Source organism: Octodon degus, unplaced genomic scaffold (genome assembly GCF_000260255.1).
Source record: "Octodon degus isolate 3935 unplaced genomic scaffold, OctDeg1.0 scaffold00037, whole genome shotgun sequence".
NCBI classification, from domain to species: Eukaryota; Metazoa; Chordata; class Mammalia; order Rodentia; family Octodontidae; genus Octodon; species Octodon degus.
Genome location: NW_004524613.1, coordinates 13,537,001 through 13,555,736, shown reverse-complemented (window position 1 = coordinate 13,555,736; position 18,736 = coordinate 13,537,001). Strand labels below are relative to the sequence as shown.

Below are 18,736 nucleotides of genomic sequence, written 5' to 3'. Positions count from 1 at the left end.
TTCCTATCCAGATTCTAGAAAACATAACATCACAAACATGGCTCACATTCTGTTTCGAGTGGGCAGTGCCATTCTAAATGGCCATCTGCTGAGAAGAAGCTAGGAGGAAGTACTGAGTCTTCTGACTCCCTCCTTGGGTTGTATTTTCATCCCGTGGTTGACTCCTGCAGAAGAGCCACTCTCTGTGTGGCCTTAGCCATGCCCCTTAGCCTCTCTGCCCAGCCCATTTCTGAGTATCTTAAGGGAGAAGCTCTCTCCAGTTGTGCGGTTCTCCTACAGACCCAGCTGTGAGCCCGGGGCCACTGCAGCGGACAAGGGTGTGGTGTCTCCCACAAAACCCATTTCATCAGAAATGACAATGCTTTCAGTAGCAAGGCCACGTGCTGTGTGTCTGCTTCTAGGAAACTTCTGCAGGGGCAATGGCAGAAAAAGAAATCTTCTAATGTGATCTCTAACCTGAAAGCAGCATGAGAGAGAGAATGTTAGATAAATGATCATTTTAACCAAGAAAGGAGAAAAACAAAAGCTTTCATTCCTACAGGGAAGGAGAAGATATATCCCCCCAAACAGGCTTTTACAAAACCTTCCTGTGATAAATGGGGACTAATAAAACATTTTACAAATGCTGTGCTGCTGAGGAGCACTGATGCTCAGATCTCCGTTCGCCCCACCCTTTTATTCCTTTCCTGATGCCTAATTTAGTGAGGGAGAAAAATCAATTCTATTTTAATTTCATGAGAAAAATGCTGAATGAAAGAAATGTGCGGCCGAGTGAATCTTCAGTCTTCGGCCCCCCACTGACCCAAAATGTGTGATTATGTGATCAATGGTTTTCTCCTTAGGAAGGCCACTCGAATCTGCCCCCTGCCTTTGCTTCTGACAAGGAGGCAAGAAGTTTCAAATGGATCTGAGAAACCTGGGCTGTGTGGGAAATTCAGTGCAGCCTCCAGTGCTCTAGTCTTGTCCACTCTCCAAGTTCATTTACATTCCTACACCCTTTAATTCTGGCCTTTGTAACCCCACTTCTCTGGCCAGGAGCTCACGAGAGGCCTCTGAACTCCAGGCATGTCTTCTAAGTCTAGGGTCCATTGACAAACAGGTTCCCACTACAAGATTTCTGGCCTCATAACCCCAGAAAGCAAGACTGCCCATTCTCCATGGTGACAGTAGCAGATGAAGATTAAGCAGGTAGATTCTAGGTCAGCACTGCTTGGGCTGCAAGCCCGGCTCTGCCTCTTACCAGCTAAAGAACTCTGCGAACATATTTCCCCTGAATCTTAGTTTCCTCATCTACAAAACAGGAGTTGGAACAGTAGCAGTCCTGTAATCTTGAGATGATCTAATGGTAAATATATGGAAAGTGCTGATAAGATTCCTGACAAATAACAAATGAAAACAAATGGTCACTTTTCTTATTGTGTTGTTATTATTTTATATTATCATAATAGAGATGGTCCTAACTTGGTGATTCAATGTACGATAGTTTGACTTGGTAATAGTACAAAAGTCTATCCTTACAAGCATCCTGTTATTCACTTTTAGTAAGAATATTTAATAAGTTACATGAGACGTTAAACATCATTATAAATTAAGCTATTTTTAAATAATTTTTGTTCAATAGTATATGTGTCCTGAGCATGTTAGAGGTAGGCTGAACTATGATATTCAGTAGAGCAATATGTATTTTCAACTTAAAATGGACTTACTAGGGAGTAACCTATTATAAGTTGAGAAGTATTTATAAGTGCTACAGAGGCATTAGGAGCAGAGCGTTGGCTCTTTGGCTTCCAACCTGGTGTCTCCCTCTACAACACCAGGCTAGAAGTTAGAGATTTTGCCCGTATTTTTTTCTTTTTTCTCTTTTAAAAAATATTTATCTTAAAAGTAAGTTTAGACTTACAGAAAGTTGCAAAGTTAGAGCTTCCATACACCCATAGCCCAGATTTCTGTAATTGTACATCTTGCATAACCACAGTACAGTAATTGAAAGTAGGAAATTAACATTGGTGAGTCTATAAACTACAACATGATGAGTTCTATAATCTACAGCCTTATTTGAATTCCACTTCTTTTTCTACCAATGTCTTTTTTTGTAGTCTAACATCCTACATTGCACTTAGCAGTTATTGCTCCTTAGTCCTCTTTGATCTGGGACAATTCCTCCATGCTTGCTGTTTATGATCTCGGCACTTTTGAAGAATACTTATTGGTTATTCTGAGCTTGCCCTTTAATGTGGAGTTTTCTGATACTTACTCCTTAGAATGAGATAATACATTTTGGGCAAAAAATACCACCAAAATGGTATCGCTTCCTCTAAGCATCTTATCAGGAGGCATTTGAGGGCCACATTTCTTGTTACTAGTGCTATTAACTTCAGTCACTTAGTTGAGAAGATAGCATGTACTTGTTGAGCATCTGATATGATTCCCTTTGGGATACAAAAGAGAATGAAGTGTTATCCGACAATAAGCTTTCAGTTCTAATGCACAAGTGCTGTTCTTGTCACTATGGCTATGTAACAACTCCAAAATTTAGTGGCATATGGATTCTCTGGGTTGGAAATTTGAAATTGCATAGGAGGACTGGCTTATTGCAGGACCATGAAGTCTAGGGTTTCAGCTGAGTAGACACACAAAGACAGGAATGACTAGATAGCTGAGAAGTGGAATCTCCTGTTGGCTTTCTCACTGCCTATCTAGGGCTAAAAGACAAAGCAACTGCGACTATGGACAAGAGCATCAACACAGGAGACATATGGCTTCTCCTTGTATCCTGGGCTTCCTCACACCTGGTCATTTTAGGGAGTCAAACTTCCTGTAGGGCAGCTATAATGCTATAGATGTGAATGTCCCTGAAAATAAGTCAGAAGATGGCCTATGTTTTGCATCCTGATCTTTTTTTAAAAAAATATATTTGGTTGTTGCAGGATCTTAATATGTAGCTTGGACTCATGGTGATACTCCTACTTTCAGCCTCCCCAGTACTGGGATTACAGGTGTGCACCACTATGCTGGACTCTGGTTGGCTCAGCCCACCCTGGGGGCAGGGTTGGCCCAGCATGTGGTGCTGAGGTTTGAACCACAGTCCCTGTTCTTGCCTTAACTTTGCCTAAGCAGGCACTTTAGTCCACTGAGTTATCTTGCCAGACCTGCATCTTAATCTGAACAGTCACATGATATCACTTCCTCTGTATTCTATTGGTCAAAGCAGTCACCTGTCCTCTAAGACTAAAGATGGGGAAAATAATCACATGATCTCCATCATCTGATGGAAAGAGAGTCAAAGGTTCTGTGACCATTTGAAAAACTACCTAAACTGGATCTTTCTACTTACACAGGTTTGCAAACTCAAGCCCAAGAGACTGAGTGCTTCAGAAGCTTGGGCTTTACTAGTTACTATATCAAACTATGTGTTGGACAGGTTTGTAACCAGCTATGGGGGAATGCTTACCAAATTTCTACCAGAGGAGGCAGATTCAGAGACATTCTCTACAAAGCCCATCAGAGTGGTCTGATAGTTGCAGACCACCAGGGCCACTCTCCGTAGCTCTAGGAACTGGTCATACCAGGATGATGTGATAGAGGGTCCGAAGGTAAAGTTACAGAGTGAGTAGAGAATGTTGGACCTTAGTATCAGAATGACTTCTTTCAAATCCCAGTTGTACCACATCAAGACTGGTTACATCTCTAGTCTTAATCCTCATTTGTTCAGTAAACCTTATTGACTCCTACTCTGTGCCAGGCTGGGTGATTGGCAGTTACTGCAACAAAAAACCAGAACCCAGGCTCTGCCTCCACAACAGGGCTTCCTAGGCTGTCTTTGCCAGACAGGCTGTTGGATATAGCTGTGCGTTTCCATGAGAATATTTAACTTCTCTCATATCCATGCCTGAGGCCAACTGCAGAAGAATTGGTCATGCAATTTAGCAATTTAACTAGGTTAAACTTAGCAGAACAGAAATCAGTTGAGTGAGAAGTTGGAAGCCAAGCTGCTTACATTGAGAAACCCAAAAAGTAGTGCAAGGAAGACTAAAAGCCACTGGGAATCTCGCTAGACATACTCATTAAGCAAGAAGGTTTCTGTAAAAATAACAAAATCATAGCACCCCGGACATCCCAGCATGAGATTAAAAGCTGAAAGCAGGCTGAAGCATCATATTATTAAACTTCATTATGACAGTTTAGCAAGAAAGAGCTTAGAGCCATCGGGATGGGGAGGTGGCCGTGTTATAGGGCTATAATTGCTTGAAACTGTAGGAATGTGCATCCAGTACGTGTCAGAGGAGGGGAGGGAGGAGACTGCGATGTAGACTTATGCTAAGGATTGGTAGAAGGGAGATACTGGAAAAGGGAGCATGAGTAAACAGGACTGCCCTCCCCTAAAGTCTGTCTGGGGGCTGAGGGGTGGGTGATGATTTACACAAGGGAAGTGGCACATGGACAAAGCAAAGAAATTAGCTCTCTTTATTATCACTCTTTGGCCAGCCTTGCAGTTTAAATAGCTAGACGGTGAATACCAAATGCCTTTGGCCAACTGGGATCCAAATTTGCTTGACCCAATTGTATGACCTGAGGGACACTGAGAAAGGAGCTAGTGTCACAAAACAGGCTATTGCTTAGCGTTTGTCAAAAACCGTGGTAGGTAAACTAGCCAGCTTCTCTTTGGCAGCACATCTTTGATCCACAGCAACCAAAGGAATGCATATGGATGGGAAAGACTCCCTGCAGGGTGGCAATGAACAGTCACAGAAGTAGCCATGTACTGAGGAAGGGCATCTCAGGCAGGCCCAGCACAGCTCTTCAAGCCCTTGGGCTGGGTCTCCGACCCTGGTGCTCAGCTTTGGGGAGCAAAGGAGCCTGGCCAGCACTGTCCAGACTCTTCACTGCTGCAGGCCATTGTTTGCAGCTCACGTTAGCCCGCTAGGGGGTGTAGCTCAGGGGCAGAGCATTTGAGTGCACATTAGCCTGTGAGATTACAGACTAGAGACTCAGTCACCAGCTCTCAATAAGTGGTAGATCTAGTTTCAGCCCAGGGTCTACAAGATTGAACTCCATCATTACCTCTCCAGGTTAAGAGCCACATTTACTCCTCCTGAGTGACAGCAGCCCCAGAAGTGGATAACTGAAAATGACTCATCCTCCCAATGTGTCTGGCTTTAGAATGTGCACCCTCTTCAGGCCTGGTACCATGTGTGAGTTCCATCCAACTCCTGCTTTTGAGGACCTCATCCTTTACTGGCTGGTATCTAGCAGCTCTCAGAATTGTGCCATTCTCCCATTCCTGCAGCTCCTGGTCCACCTCGGGCTTCCTTATCATCTGTCCTTTGCATGAAAACTAGACTTTCCAAAGGGGCCGCTGCATTGTTCCTCCAGGCAGTGTGACTCCCTGCCCCTTGCCTGACAATGGGCTTATTCACATTCCATATACATGAGAGTCACCTTCAGAATCTGTAGAACACAAATCCTGGGTCTGACCTCAAATACTCTGATCAGATCTGGGCCAGGCATAACGAATCTTCAACTCTAACCATCTCTCTGATGATGCTGATGCTGTCTTGTCTGGAGACCATGCCTTTAGTAAGACTCTTCTAAACATAGCTAACCTGTATTCCTCTTTATAATGGACTCTCCCCTTTACTGGTCCCATAGTACCCTCAGGATAAAAGTTATGCCCTTGACTAATCACATGGAAGCTTCCATGATGTGACCCCAGCAGGGGCGCCAGGTTCTTTTGCATAGTGTGTTGCATGGCACAGATCCTTGTCAGCAAGGGGATGAGATCTATTCAGTGTTAGACTTTGTCTGGCAGGAAGAATCTGACTGGAGTCTGAGAACCTGATTAAGCACATACTTTTCTCACAGTAGTACCCCTAGGTCACTAAGATACCCATAGAAGGCTGGAATTTAGGAGGAGACAGGTGCCTTTTGCTAATTTGCATAAAAATACTTCACAAGCCAGACATGATCCCTCCCAAGCATCTTTTTCAGGCTCAACCCCATCCCAAATCTCAAAAGGAAATCCCACCTCCCATGTAGTACATGAAGCAAAAGCCTGTAGGCATGATGGCACACTCCTATAATCCTAGCACCTGTGAGGCTCAAGCAAAAAGATCACCATGAGTTCAAGGCCAGCCTGGGCTACACAGATGTGTTCAAGGCTAGCCTGCACTACATAGTGAGACTCTGTCTCAAAAGACAAACAAAACCGTAAGAATTCACATCATTGTGTTACTACAGACCAGACTCCAGATTTTTTTAATTTTTATTTTATTGTATAGAGAGTAAAAAAAAACATTAAAAATGAAACATTTTCTAAGGATATACTAGCATTACTCTTCTTGAAAAATTAATTTTATAGTAATTAATTATTTAACCCAGTCCACAGGGCTAATAAATACATGAAAAAATGCTCCACATCACTAGCCATCCATGAAATGCAAATTAAAACAACACTGAGATACCATCTCACCCCAGAAAGAATGGCTATCATAAAGAAATCACCCAACAACAAATGTTGGAGAGGCTGTGGGGAAAAAGGAACCCTTCTTCACTGCTGGTGGGAATGTAGACTGGTGCAACCATTATGGAAATCAATGTGAAGACTCATTAAAAGCTAGAACATGGAAATTTCATTCAAACCAGCTATTCTTCTACTGGGAATTTTTCTAGAGGAACTGAAAACATCATATCATAGTGATATATGTGCACCTATGTTTATGGCAACACAGTTTGTGATAGCCAAATCTTGGACGCAACCAAGATGCCTGTCACCTGAGGAATGAATGAAAAAGATGTGGTGTTTTTTTTTTTTGTTTGTTTGTTTGTTTGTTTGTTTTGTTTTTTAGATTTCCCTCATTTTCCCACAGACATCGTCTTTTCTCTTCCAGGTTCCCACAGAGTATCTAGTTGTCAAGTCTCCTTATTCTCCAATCTGTAACCATTTCTGGATCTTTCTTTGTCTTTCTATGGTATTCACATTTGTAAGAGTACCAATCAGTATTCATTCTGAGTGGATCTGATGTCTTCTCCTTAGTGGACCAAGGTTGCAGGCAGGTAGGCTGGAGAGGGTACATTCCCTGCTTATCACATCATACCCAGGGGACACGATATCTGTATCACTTATCTCTAGTACTGCTAGTGTTTCTCTACTTTCCAGCTACTCTTTTTTCCCTTTTCCATGTCTCATTCATTTAAACTGAGGCTGTTTGTCCAGACTGCATTCAGGGAGAGAGAAATCAGATTCTACCTCCTGAAGGGAAGAATTTCTAAGAATTCTGATCTTGCACTAAAATCCTATAGTAACTAGTAAATTTGAAGATACATGTAGACCATGCAAATATTTATCTTTAGTTTCACCTCCTGATCTTAGCATTTATTGGTGGATGCTGTCTGTGGCCCCAGCTCTGGGCATCCCCACAATGATCTTTTAGTTCCCTCCAGCATGCATTGTAGATGGCTTTCCTGGGTACATGCCATCTCTCAGAGCTCTGCATCACCCCCTTCATGCTCTGACTCCAAGCTTGGCCATTCTTAGCACTGGCTACCAGTTGAATCTCCTGGGTAGCTTCAGAAATGTGTGGAGCCACGTTATATCCAGAGAGACTGATGTAATTAGTCCAGGTGGACTCCAGAGCTGTTATTTTTAAAAATATCCATTAAGTATTCTATGGTCAGCCAGGGCTGAGTACCAGTAACTGACTCCACCTCTCTTGCAGCTTCTCGGAGGGGCTGTTTTCTCTGTCAGGCAAAACCAGTTAATCCTGGAACTATGTTCTCAAAGGTGTTGACTTCCTCCACTGTGCACCAATGCCTGTTCATCCCAAAAAATGAAAAACTGTGTCTGCTTTATCTACCTCTTTCCTCCCCACAGTCCGGCACAGAGCCTAGCCAGAAGTGAGTTCTTGATGGCCATTGGTAGACTACGACAGGTGAATCTCTCTTAGCAGAAGCAGAAGCAGCCACCGAGTGCACGGAAATGACAGGTGCTCACATTCTGTCACTGCTCCATACTCGTAGAAGCACTAGACACAGCAGTGCAAGTGTCAGGCATCATCACTTTTCAATTGGTGTAACAGGCCTCGGCTCTCTAGGAAAAGAAGACACTGTGGCCAAGAAGTCAGCAGCACAGGCACTGCAGACATCTGTGCATCCTGCTGTTCTTCAGGGGAGATGTGTTTGTGTGGAATTTTTAAATTGTCAGGGAACCAAAGAGCCAACCCCATGCTCTTTAACAAGAGAAGGTTACCCCAAGCTGGTCTCTTTCTGCACTGTTTGCCTCTGAGGCCAACCAGAGGGCAAAGGCCATGCTTATGAACAACTTTACAATGACCCAAATAAGGGGGAAAAAAATCTAACCTCTTATTTTGAGCTTAAGGAAGAAAATTTAACCCTTTCTTAAGTGAATGGGTCACATTGGTCATTTTATCTGTGGTCATGCTAAAACTGGCCCATCATTGAGATGTCCAGAGTCTGAGTGAGAAGCCCTTGGAGAAAGGCAGGACACATGGGAGACACAACATAGAGTGGTGATGTTCTGACAGGGCTTGGAATGAAGATAGAGTGGTACCGAGAGAGAAGGGACATGAGCTGGAGCTAGAGCTATAGCAGATGCTTCTGGAACATGAATTTGTAGTTGACTTGACTGCCCTTCCAGTATCATCCCTGACAGATGTACTGTTATTTCTTTGCCCAACTTTTTATAAACTTTCTACTTAATAATTGATTTAATAGCACCTCGTCTCTGATCATGAGGCGTGCACGAGCCTCTACATAAGTGTGTAACAAGAGCACATGGTGAGCTTGATAAGATCACGCTGGGTTTGGTCAGTGTGTTCTTTATGATATTTTTCTAACTCTTCCATCAGACTGGGTTCTCCTGTCTTAGGGAGTGATGTCTCTGAAAGACACCGTGATCCTGCCAGGCCATCGCTGGGTTTGTGTTGTTTGCCAGGTAGTGGCGCTGACATTCACATACCAGCTAAGGAATGGGACCATGGTGGAGCTGGGTCAGGGAAGGACCTTTGTGTCTGCTCTGCCTGAATAAAACTGAGGCAAGCTCACCCCAGACCTTTCCCAGCCCCCGTAGCCCAGTACAGCTCAGCCTAAGCATGTTTGGGGGAGACGTGTTTGTGTGGAATTTTAAAATTCCACAGGTAGCCAGGTCTCCCTGAATTTCTCACTCCCTTTCTTTTGCTCAGGTAGAAGAGCTGCTTCTTTCCCTCATGATATCTCCTCATCCCTTGCAGCTGGTTGTTCATGCAGAAACAGATGTTACCCTGGTACTCCCTGGAACCTTACTCCTGAACAAAAGAGCTGTCTTCTAGGAGTAAAGAAGCTACGGGTCACTCTGCAATATAAACTGTAGAACCAAACTTGAAAATAGAATTCATATTTTATCCCTGAAGAACTCAAGGCTCAGACAAGTTAAGCAAGTTTCTCAGGCCACACAGATGATTTGATCATTCACTTATATGCTCACTAGGATAAAATGTTAAGCAAAGACTGAAACACCCTTGTCCTTCTGGAGCTTAAAATCTAGTATGGAAGTCAGCAAACTTCTTCTGTAAAGTAAAGTACCAGAAAGCAAATATGTTCCATCATGTGACCCATGGAGTCTGTGTCTCAACAACTTAATTCTATGGTTGTAAGTATGAAAATACCAATAGACAATACATACATGAGTGGGGTGGCCGTGTTCCAATGAAAGCTAGTTTATTAAAAAAAAAAATGGTGATGGGCTGGATTTGCCTTGTAGCCTGGATTTGCGTTGGCCTGGATTCTTTTAACCTCTGGATTGGTAGAAAGGGGACTTGATGAAATAATTGATTTGTTAAATGTAGAGTTATTGGAGCAAAAGAATTATATACAACCATCAGTACATAAAATAGGAGTTGAGGGCCACTGAAGGTGCTCATGAACTGTGTCATTTTATGTGAAGTCTAAGGATGAGATTGTTGGCCTGGCCCCTGGGGCGCGCTGAGACTGCAATTGAAACTGGGTGTGGTGGCACACACCTTGTAATCCCAGCTCTTGGAAGCCTGTAAACAGGCAGAATGCTACGAGTTCAACCCAGTTGAACACCCTGTAGACCCTTACCTAAAAATATAAAAAGAGAAGAAAAAATGAGGGTGAGAGGACATCATTTAGGCAAAAAGGGCATCATGGGAAGGAAGAAAGAAGTGTTCCAAGCTGACAAATTAACTCATGCAAAGGTCTTGAGATGAAAGGGACCATGTTTTTTGGTTTTTTTTCCAAGTACCAAAATGTCGTTTGACAGGTGGTGGGAAGCAAAAGGAAGAGCGGAAGCTGGCTCACTGGTTGAGTTGCTTAGGATCGCAGTCTTGATGCTAAACGCTAAGGGCCCGTTGTTTTGATGATGTCATTGGACTTCTTTTATGAAGCCCTCACTCTGGTTTCTAGACAGGACATCCCACCACCCCACCGTCAGCCACCATAGTAACAAGGAAATACTCCTTTGCTGTACCCAGAGCCTATCCCTGGAGCTTGAGCTGATGCACAGCTCAGCAGCACCCTCTTCGCCAGGAACTCATTTCATGTTTCCTGCACCAACACATCTTCCCTTTCCTCTACTTCTAAGTGAAGTTTCAGATTGTGTTATGTGTTTACAGCCCCAGCTCCTTCCCATTCCATTTCTCTCACCTTTCTTCTTTCCTTCCCCAGTCTGATATCCCACAAACTTCCTAAAACTTGCAAGTTTAATTTTTCAAAGATTGATTCTGACAAAGCAGTGGGAATTAGATTTGGTGGAGCCCTTCATAAAAAATTGAAGGCACGCTATATTAACATACATTGATTTATTCATAGTGTTTCATTACAAGTGAGTGAGGATCCTGTAATACCAGGAAAGGTTAGGAGAGCAGAGGAGCACGGTATGTTATATTGACAGCTCCATGGAAATTGAGTCGCTTTTGGATTGAACTTGGAGCACAGGGAAGGAGCTGGCTAGTAAATAAGGCATGAGTTTTATCTCCCAGTGTCTGTATATCAATGCAGTTGCCACCAGCCCATGCAGGAGGGCTGGGACAGAATTTTGAGAGAATGCACAGGTGCACTGGTGTGCAGAGGATGGTGACCATAGGCACAACTCTAAACATCTCCCCTTTTCGGTCACTAAGGAATCCAGGAGCCAGTGAGACAGCTGCCCCTCCTGCTGTCCATTCTGCATGCATCTTGGGCTCTTCTGTTTAAGACTTTTCCCACCTCAGGCCTTTGCCCTTGCAATTCTTTCTACTTGGAACAAAGAAGCTTTTTGTTCTGCTCTGCCCCTACCATTCTGCAGGCACTGGTTCCACTGCCTCCTGAGATGATTGAAGCCAAGCCACTAACCACCGGCATGGTAGATGCCCATGCTCAGTCTATGCTTGCAAAAATCCTAGAGTTATCAGCTCTCTCTGCTTCTCTTCCTGGTCTCACTTTGCTCCCAGCCACATCTGGCCTCTCTGATTAAACACATGAGATCAGTGGCTATACCACTGCTCCTTAATACAGCAGAGAGAAAACTCCCCTTTCTCCAGCACATTTGATTCCATTGGCAGAAATAGGAAGTTGCTTATTTTGAAAGGGAAGTTTGTATATTCCCTGTCTGCCTGAATTTGGTCATACTGTAAGTAGGGGCATTCATGATGGAAGATAAAATGCTGTGAGCTGTATGTTTAGTTGTGTTTCCTATTTCCAAAACCACTAGAAAGCAGGGCCTTAACCATGTAAGGCTTCCTAGTGGCCCACAGTGCAGAGTCTGGGATCCAGGTATACTTAGGAAATGTTTGTGAACAGTCAGAGGAGTGAATGGGTGAGTAAATGTGTTCTTTAACTCTTGGACATGTCTGCAGGCCAAGCCAGGCAATGTGGCATAGAATAATGAACACAGGTTTGGAGTTGAGTCCAGTGACAGAAACCAATTATTGAATAGTAAGTGTGAGAATGCATGGCTTATAGCTACAGTGATGACACGAATCTCACAAACATGTGTAAAAGAAGTCAGACACAAAAGTGTATGTGCTATGGGATTGTATTTATATAAAGTACAAAACCATGCAGAGCTAACTCATTCTCTTAGAAGTCAGACAGAGGTGGAATCTGACTTGCTGGGATCCAAGAAGCAGATTGAATTAAAAGAAGGTATGCGATGAAAGGTTTATATCTGTGTTGTTTCTTGATTGTATGACTCTCTAGTTTGCAAAAACTTACTTATCTGTATACTAATACCTGTGAACTAAGCAACTGCACTGAAGATAGCAATGTGTAATGGTAGGGTCATGCTTGGAATACCTGTCATTCTGGTCTTCTAAATATGTGCTGTTTGTCATGACATACCAATTACTGCCATACTGTCTCTCAAGTAAATGTTTGTTTAAAAAAAAGGTAATAAAACAAGAGACATGAAAAAATGTCACAGGACTTCCCTGCTACAATACTTATCTGTGTATTACACTGTGGGCATTATACTTTAATAAAATATTTTAATGAAAGAAAGTAGATGGAATAAGAGAAAAAAAAAACTTTGTGTATGCCGCCTAACAACAGTGTAATTTAGACACATGTACTCCAAGTGAGACCAGCATCATGCCATAAGCTGTTGATTGGTTTTGTGGTACTATAAGTTGAGAAATTGAGTGAACACTTCAAAACATCTATACCTTGACATTTTTATGATACCCTCCTGAGTGGTGAGTGAATAGTAGGCAGCAAATATTGCACAGTGTAGACCAGTTTCTTTTGTGCAGTATAGACCACTTTGATTAGTACCAAACTCACAGGATAAGTCACATGGGGAAGATCTTATTATTGAATTGTAGTGACTTGTTGGAAAATAAAAAGCAAAATGTAGATGGGTTAAAAAGTGCTGATTTAATACAAGCTATTTCCAGTTGAGTTTCAGTTTTGCTAGTGTTAAAATGAGAATGACTGCCCTGATTCCCCCCAAGGATAGGGAGAGTTCCAACAACACGAGGCATTATAGAACAACAGAATGCAGTGCTGCTCGTGTAAAAATTAGGACACATGATCTGTACTTTCACAAAGACCCTTAAATAATTCTTATCATGCCATTATACTTCAATGTTGTTCTAAAGCTGTGCTAACCAATGAACTGGCCACTAGCCACACAAGACTATTGCGCTTTTGAAATGTAGCTAGTCCCTGTAAGAGTAAAACCCAGGCAGATCTCTAAGATGTAATATGAACCATAAAATGTCAGCTGTCTCATCAGGATTTTTATACCGATCACAGGTTGAGTTGATAGTATGATGAATATACTGGGCTCAACAACGTATATGACGAAATTAATTTCACTTTCCTACCACCTTAATGTGACAATTTTAAATGACTGATGTGACTTGCATCCTATTTCTGTCGAGCAGGGCACCCTAGAATGTCATCAGTGGATCTGCAGAGGCTGGGGCGATCTGACAGGTGGACAATAGCAGGAGACACTAAGGAACTCACTGGCCTACCTTTTGCACATGTCCTCTTCTGTCCTACCCTGACATCCTCTCGGCTGGCCGAGCTCCATCCGGCCCCTGAGTAGCACATTTACATGTTCGTTGCTTTGTGTTACAGATCAACTACAAAGCTGTTGGCTCCCTGGACCCAAGTGCCGATCTTTCTAGCCAGAGAGGGAAAGTGTTCAAGCTCCGGAATGAAACTCACCACCTGTTTGTGGGTCTGTACCCAGGAACCACCTATTCTTTCACTATCAAGGCCAGCACAGCCAAGGGCTTTGGACCTCCAGTCACCACTCGGATTGCTACTAAAATTTCAGGTATCTCCTTATTTCTCTGTTTGCAGCTTTTACTTCTATTTGCACCTATTTGCATGACGTATGAGTACTTGCCTTGTTGGGAGTTGGTACATACATATAATACTAAAGGAGAAAAGGAGGAAAAGTTGTCCTTCTCTACCCAGACCAAGTTTTTCTGAGAGAGAGAAAAAGGCAAAGCCAATTGTCTCTGTGTGGCGTTGGAACAATTAGGATGACCCAGTCCCTTGTGGGTTACTGCTGTGATCCCATGAAGAAACCAATCAATGAACTTTCTAAAGTGTAAAAAATATATTAATTAGGTGGCAGTTCACCAATTAACTTACCACAGGGCAGCATTTAATAGCGTGCCTATATCTGCATTTATCTATCTATATCTATCTAAAGAGTAAGAACATACAAATTGGTTTGTAATTGTACTTTCAGAAGTATTCTTTGTGCCAGTGTGAGACAGGGCAGATTCTCATGAACTTTTTTGATGCACGAATGAGTGAATGGCAGTGACCAAGTGACAATGATTCAAGATTGCAGGTGCCATTACTAGTAGGGTTCCCTTCTTCCCAACTAAGACAGCATCAGCACAGAGTTATCCCAGAATGTTGTATTGCACCTTTCATTTTTAGAATAACTCTGCAATTCTGGTCTAAGTAATACATATTTTCCATGTGGTTTTGCAAAAATCATGATACTTTCTGTAGCTTTAATGTTTCCACTTACCCTTATCCCATAAGTATTTCCCATGTTGCTGCATCACTTTCATTATGAGGTTCTGTCAAGTGGATGGACGTAATTTAATTAAACATTCCCCTGTGGTTGGATATATTTGGCGCTTCCATGTTTTCATAAAATAACGTTTCAATAAACATCTTACAAAATAAAAGTTTAATTTGTTGGTTTGGATTGTAACTTTTGGGTTAAATTCAGAAATTGTAAAGCTGAATTAAAAGAGATGTGGATTTTAATGGCTCTTAATACAAATAGCTAAATTGCACTATCAAAGGATTAGACTTAGTCTCACTCCTGTGGTGGGCAGAGGGTCTCATGGATTAAAAAAAAAAGGAGGGGGAACTAATTTTTTATTGCTTTATTTGCATTTAAATGTGTTTAACAAGGTAGATGCTGCTTTCCCATTTCACATTGTGAATTCGTCTTACATTTCTTACATGAACAGTGGATGTGTGTGGGTTCCTGGCCACCTTGCTGTCACCCTTCTCCAGACTGCTGCACCTCACAAGGTGGAAGTCAGTGCCTCCTGTGCTGAAAGCCTCTGTTGTCCTGCCTTGGCTCCCATCCCTTTGGAGTCATCTGGAATGTCCTTAAATGTGGAGGTGGCAGGCAAGACTGGGCACTGGTGCTGAGCTCGCCTCCCATCTCTGTTCCCTGTCTAGCTCCTTCGATGCCTGAATATGACACAGACACCCCACTGAACGAAACGGACACAACCATCACCGTGATGCTGAAACCCGCCCAGTCTCGGGGAGCCCCTGTCAGGTGAGGAGTTCACAGCTTCCCTTTCTCTGTACCGTGCATACCACTAGGGGAATCGTGCAACTGGCAATGTAGGTGGGCTCCATCAGGATTAGGGACAAAAACTTCCTGGAAGGAGCAAGTCAGCAGTCCCAAGCCCAGTTTGGTGGAGGTATCTAAGCCAAGTTCCTCTCCCCCCTACAGTGGAGTCTCCAGAAGAATCACGCTGATAAGCATATGACATGGTCAAGGAGAGAGCCTTCTGGAACACAATCCTAGTACATTTAGTTAGTGGACTTGGAAACTTGAACACAGAGCCCTGGCAAAATTGTCTTATTGTCAGTAACATCAGGCAGAGTTACTCGCTGAGACGTTATAAATGGGAAGAGATAGGAGTGGGAAGGGAACTTGTCCAGCCTAGGGCTATAGAGTGTGAGAATCCCACAGGTCCCTTGCTGGAAAGGTCACCTGCTGATTTTAACAAGAGGCTATTGGAAATCAGAAGCATATGGTTGCCAGAGGCAGCCGAAGCATCACAGTAGCTAAGCTGATCACTGTATGTCCATGGCTATCAAGAGAGTGGAAATCTCTCTTAAATGAGCAACACTTGGCACAAAGGCAGCAATGTTAACTGCTGCTTTTGCACAGAACACCAGGAAACAAGACCCAGGTCATAAAAATGAAGCGGAATGTGTAATGGAATAGCTTTCTGGACCCTATGCCTGATACATAAAGTATTCAATACACACTTGTTGCATTATGGTGTGACACAAGGCTCAAAAATGGTTGATTGAATACAAATATTATTAGGTATCCTCTCTATTTTAGTCAGTTTAAGTACTTAGTAGAAAGTCATGAACTAGCCACAAGTAAGTTAAGTCTTTTTTTTTTCCTGATGCTGAGGATTGAACTCAGGACCTTGCACTTGCCAGGCAAGCACTTAAGCTGCTGAGCTATATCCTTATGCTGAAGGAAGTTGAATTCTAAATTGGGAAAGAGAAGTAAGAAAACATAATTTCAGTATAGTGCATTCTTAATAGGGACATACAGAGTTATTATGGGAGCTTAGAGAACAGGATTCTCCACAGAGGGGACACAGAGCTGCATCTTCAGTGTTGTGTAAAGTTTCACCTAAGTTGCAGGTGCCCAGGACAGGCAGAGGCATGAAGGCCAGAGCCTGTGCTTGGTTAAGTTCACCTTAGACAGAGATCAAGTAGAGTGGTGAGATAAGAACAGGAATAGGTTGGAGAAGTTCCTGCTCATCTAAGGATCATGGACAGCCCTGGAGAGTTGCTTCCAGTGACATCACTCTTGGTGACTGGGGGTCTGGTATGCCAGCCTAAGAGAAAGCTCTGAGATGGGCTTCAGCTCCTTTTTCTACTCTGCATCCAGCTCTACCTGAATGTGATAGGTATGGAAGCAGATAGACTCAGTCACCAAAACTGTAGAAGTCTGGAAACTTTGGATAATAATTCTTCCCATTCAAATGAAACTTCAGGTGCTGAAACAGGTTTGAATAATATTACAGTAGAGCTTTGCTCCCCTGTTTTGCATAGTGGTTGTTCTAGGTTTGTTCTACTTGTGATAAGCAAAGTTAAATGGTAGCTCTAGAGTCAAATCAGGTTATTAGTTCCCTGGTTTTCTTCTGTTATTTAATTTTCTCTATATACCGTGAGCTGTTATCTCAGATTGAAAAAAAAAAAAAACCCTCAGGTGCAGAGATGTGTAAGGGATACAGACAATAAATAGGAATTAGGAAAGCTGAGTTGGAGTGCCATACCTCTGGATATCCTGTTGCTGTTCCATTTTGGCCAACAAAGCCTTACTCCCTTTAACAAATTTATCTTCCTTTATACAGCAACATCAGTCACTATTGGAAAAATTTGACTTTCCCAGAGGACAAGTATAGGCCAGAGAGAGAAGCAGCTTGGCCAGATAACACAGCAAGGCAGCAGCTGACCCAGAGCCCAGCCCAGCTGACCACAAGTCAGATGTTTCTGCTGCAGATTCGATTATTCAAGCCTATAAATCTATGGGCAAGGGACCTGGTCTGTTGGGCATCCTACTATATGGTCTCCTAGTAAATATACTTTTAGTCCAGTTCTTCCCCACTTTTCTGAAAGAATGGGTTTGATGGCAATAAAACCAGATTAAATCCTGTTCTCACACTGCAGCCTTGACATTGGGCAAGATGCTTAATCTCAATCTCTATCTCTTCCCTTCCTCCATGTTCCCTCTCCCTTTCACTCTCCCCTTCTATTTCTTTGTTCTCCTAATCTCTAAAGCATGGGTAGCATTTCACAACCTGAATGAACAGAGGAGTGCTAGATGCTCAGGCCAGCTGATTCCAGACACCAGAGACCAAGATCTCCAACCCTCCCCCAAGTACAGGGACCCTCTGCACACCCCAAACAAAAATGCATGAGAGATTTTTCTAGTCACCACTAACAGAAAGCCTTACATTTTCTGAGGCCACCATGTTCTTACTTTGCATGTCAGTTTAACCTGCTCACGCATACTTAGACTACAGTAAATTATGAAGAGAGAGAAGAGGATGGAAATGACTCTGCAGCAATGAGGAATTGAGACTGGCAGGTAGCAAAGGAGCAGAGCAGACATGGGTACTCAAAAATCAAGGAGGCCTGGGTCATAGACCCTCATAGCTATGGGTATTTATTCCTTGATAATGTTTTACAAAACAAAAATGTGTCTTTAACTTAAAACAGTGACACTGTACATAACACTGTCTGCATCTTCACAGCAATTTGGTTAAGGCCCCTTCTTTCGCAGATGTGAAAATTTAGATGAACTGAAGTCAAGTGCATTGACCCATGCCATGACTCAAGAGCAATAGGTGAGATTCAAACCCAGTTTTGACTCTAACCCTATACTCATTACCATACCAGGCCACTTCCATAGTAGAAAAGTATGCATGACATATTTTGGTGACATTTTCATCCAAAAAATTAAAATAAAAGAAATGTCACTGCTCAAAGGGGATATGGTTGGTGTCTGGAAATGTCTGGCTGCTTTTCATCCCAAGGCTCTGGATCACTGAGGGTGGGCGTGTGCTCTATTTCTGGAATTATTTTTCAGAGATTGCTTGGGAATTTTCCAAGAAGGAGAAGAGACTACCCAATGCCATTCAGCAAGACTTTCAGGACAGCCACAATTACAGAGTGGCAACACCACAGAGTAGATTTTAGTTACCTTTGCAATTTTTCACCTTGAACTTTGGGTGCTGGAGTGTGCGTATGGGAGGTAGTTGCCAATAAAGTTGTCCAGTGAATATTTATGGAGCACTCATTATGGACCAAGAAGTGAGCAAAGCATCAGGGACAAGCAGCGAGCAAGGTGGATTTATCACTGCCTTCTTGGGACTTCTTAACTACTGTGTGCCTGTGAACAGGCAAGGAGGTATGACAGTAAGCAAATAAGCAAACAAAATAATGAAATCAGCAAAATAAATGAATTGACACTGGGCAGCAGGGA

At 42.8% G+C, this 18,736-nt stretch overlaps 1 protein-coding gene across 1 annotated transcript in view; it reads left to right on the top strand.

Annotated features, from left to right (window-relative positions):
• The window catches only part of Ptprt (protein tyrosine phosphatase, receptor type T), an 868,923-nt gene that overhangs the window by 541,484 nt on the left and 308,703 nt on the right, over window positions 1-18,736 (top strand). Inside the window, exons 10-11 of the mRNA XM_023714963.1 lie at window positions 13,579-13,780; window positions 15,166-15,268. Of these exons, the coding sequence (XP_023570731.1) occupies window positions 13,579-13,780; window positions 15,166-15,268 (305 nt within the window). The remainder of the gene's footprint in view (window positions 1-13,578; window positions 13,781-15,165; window positions 15,269-18,736) is intronic.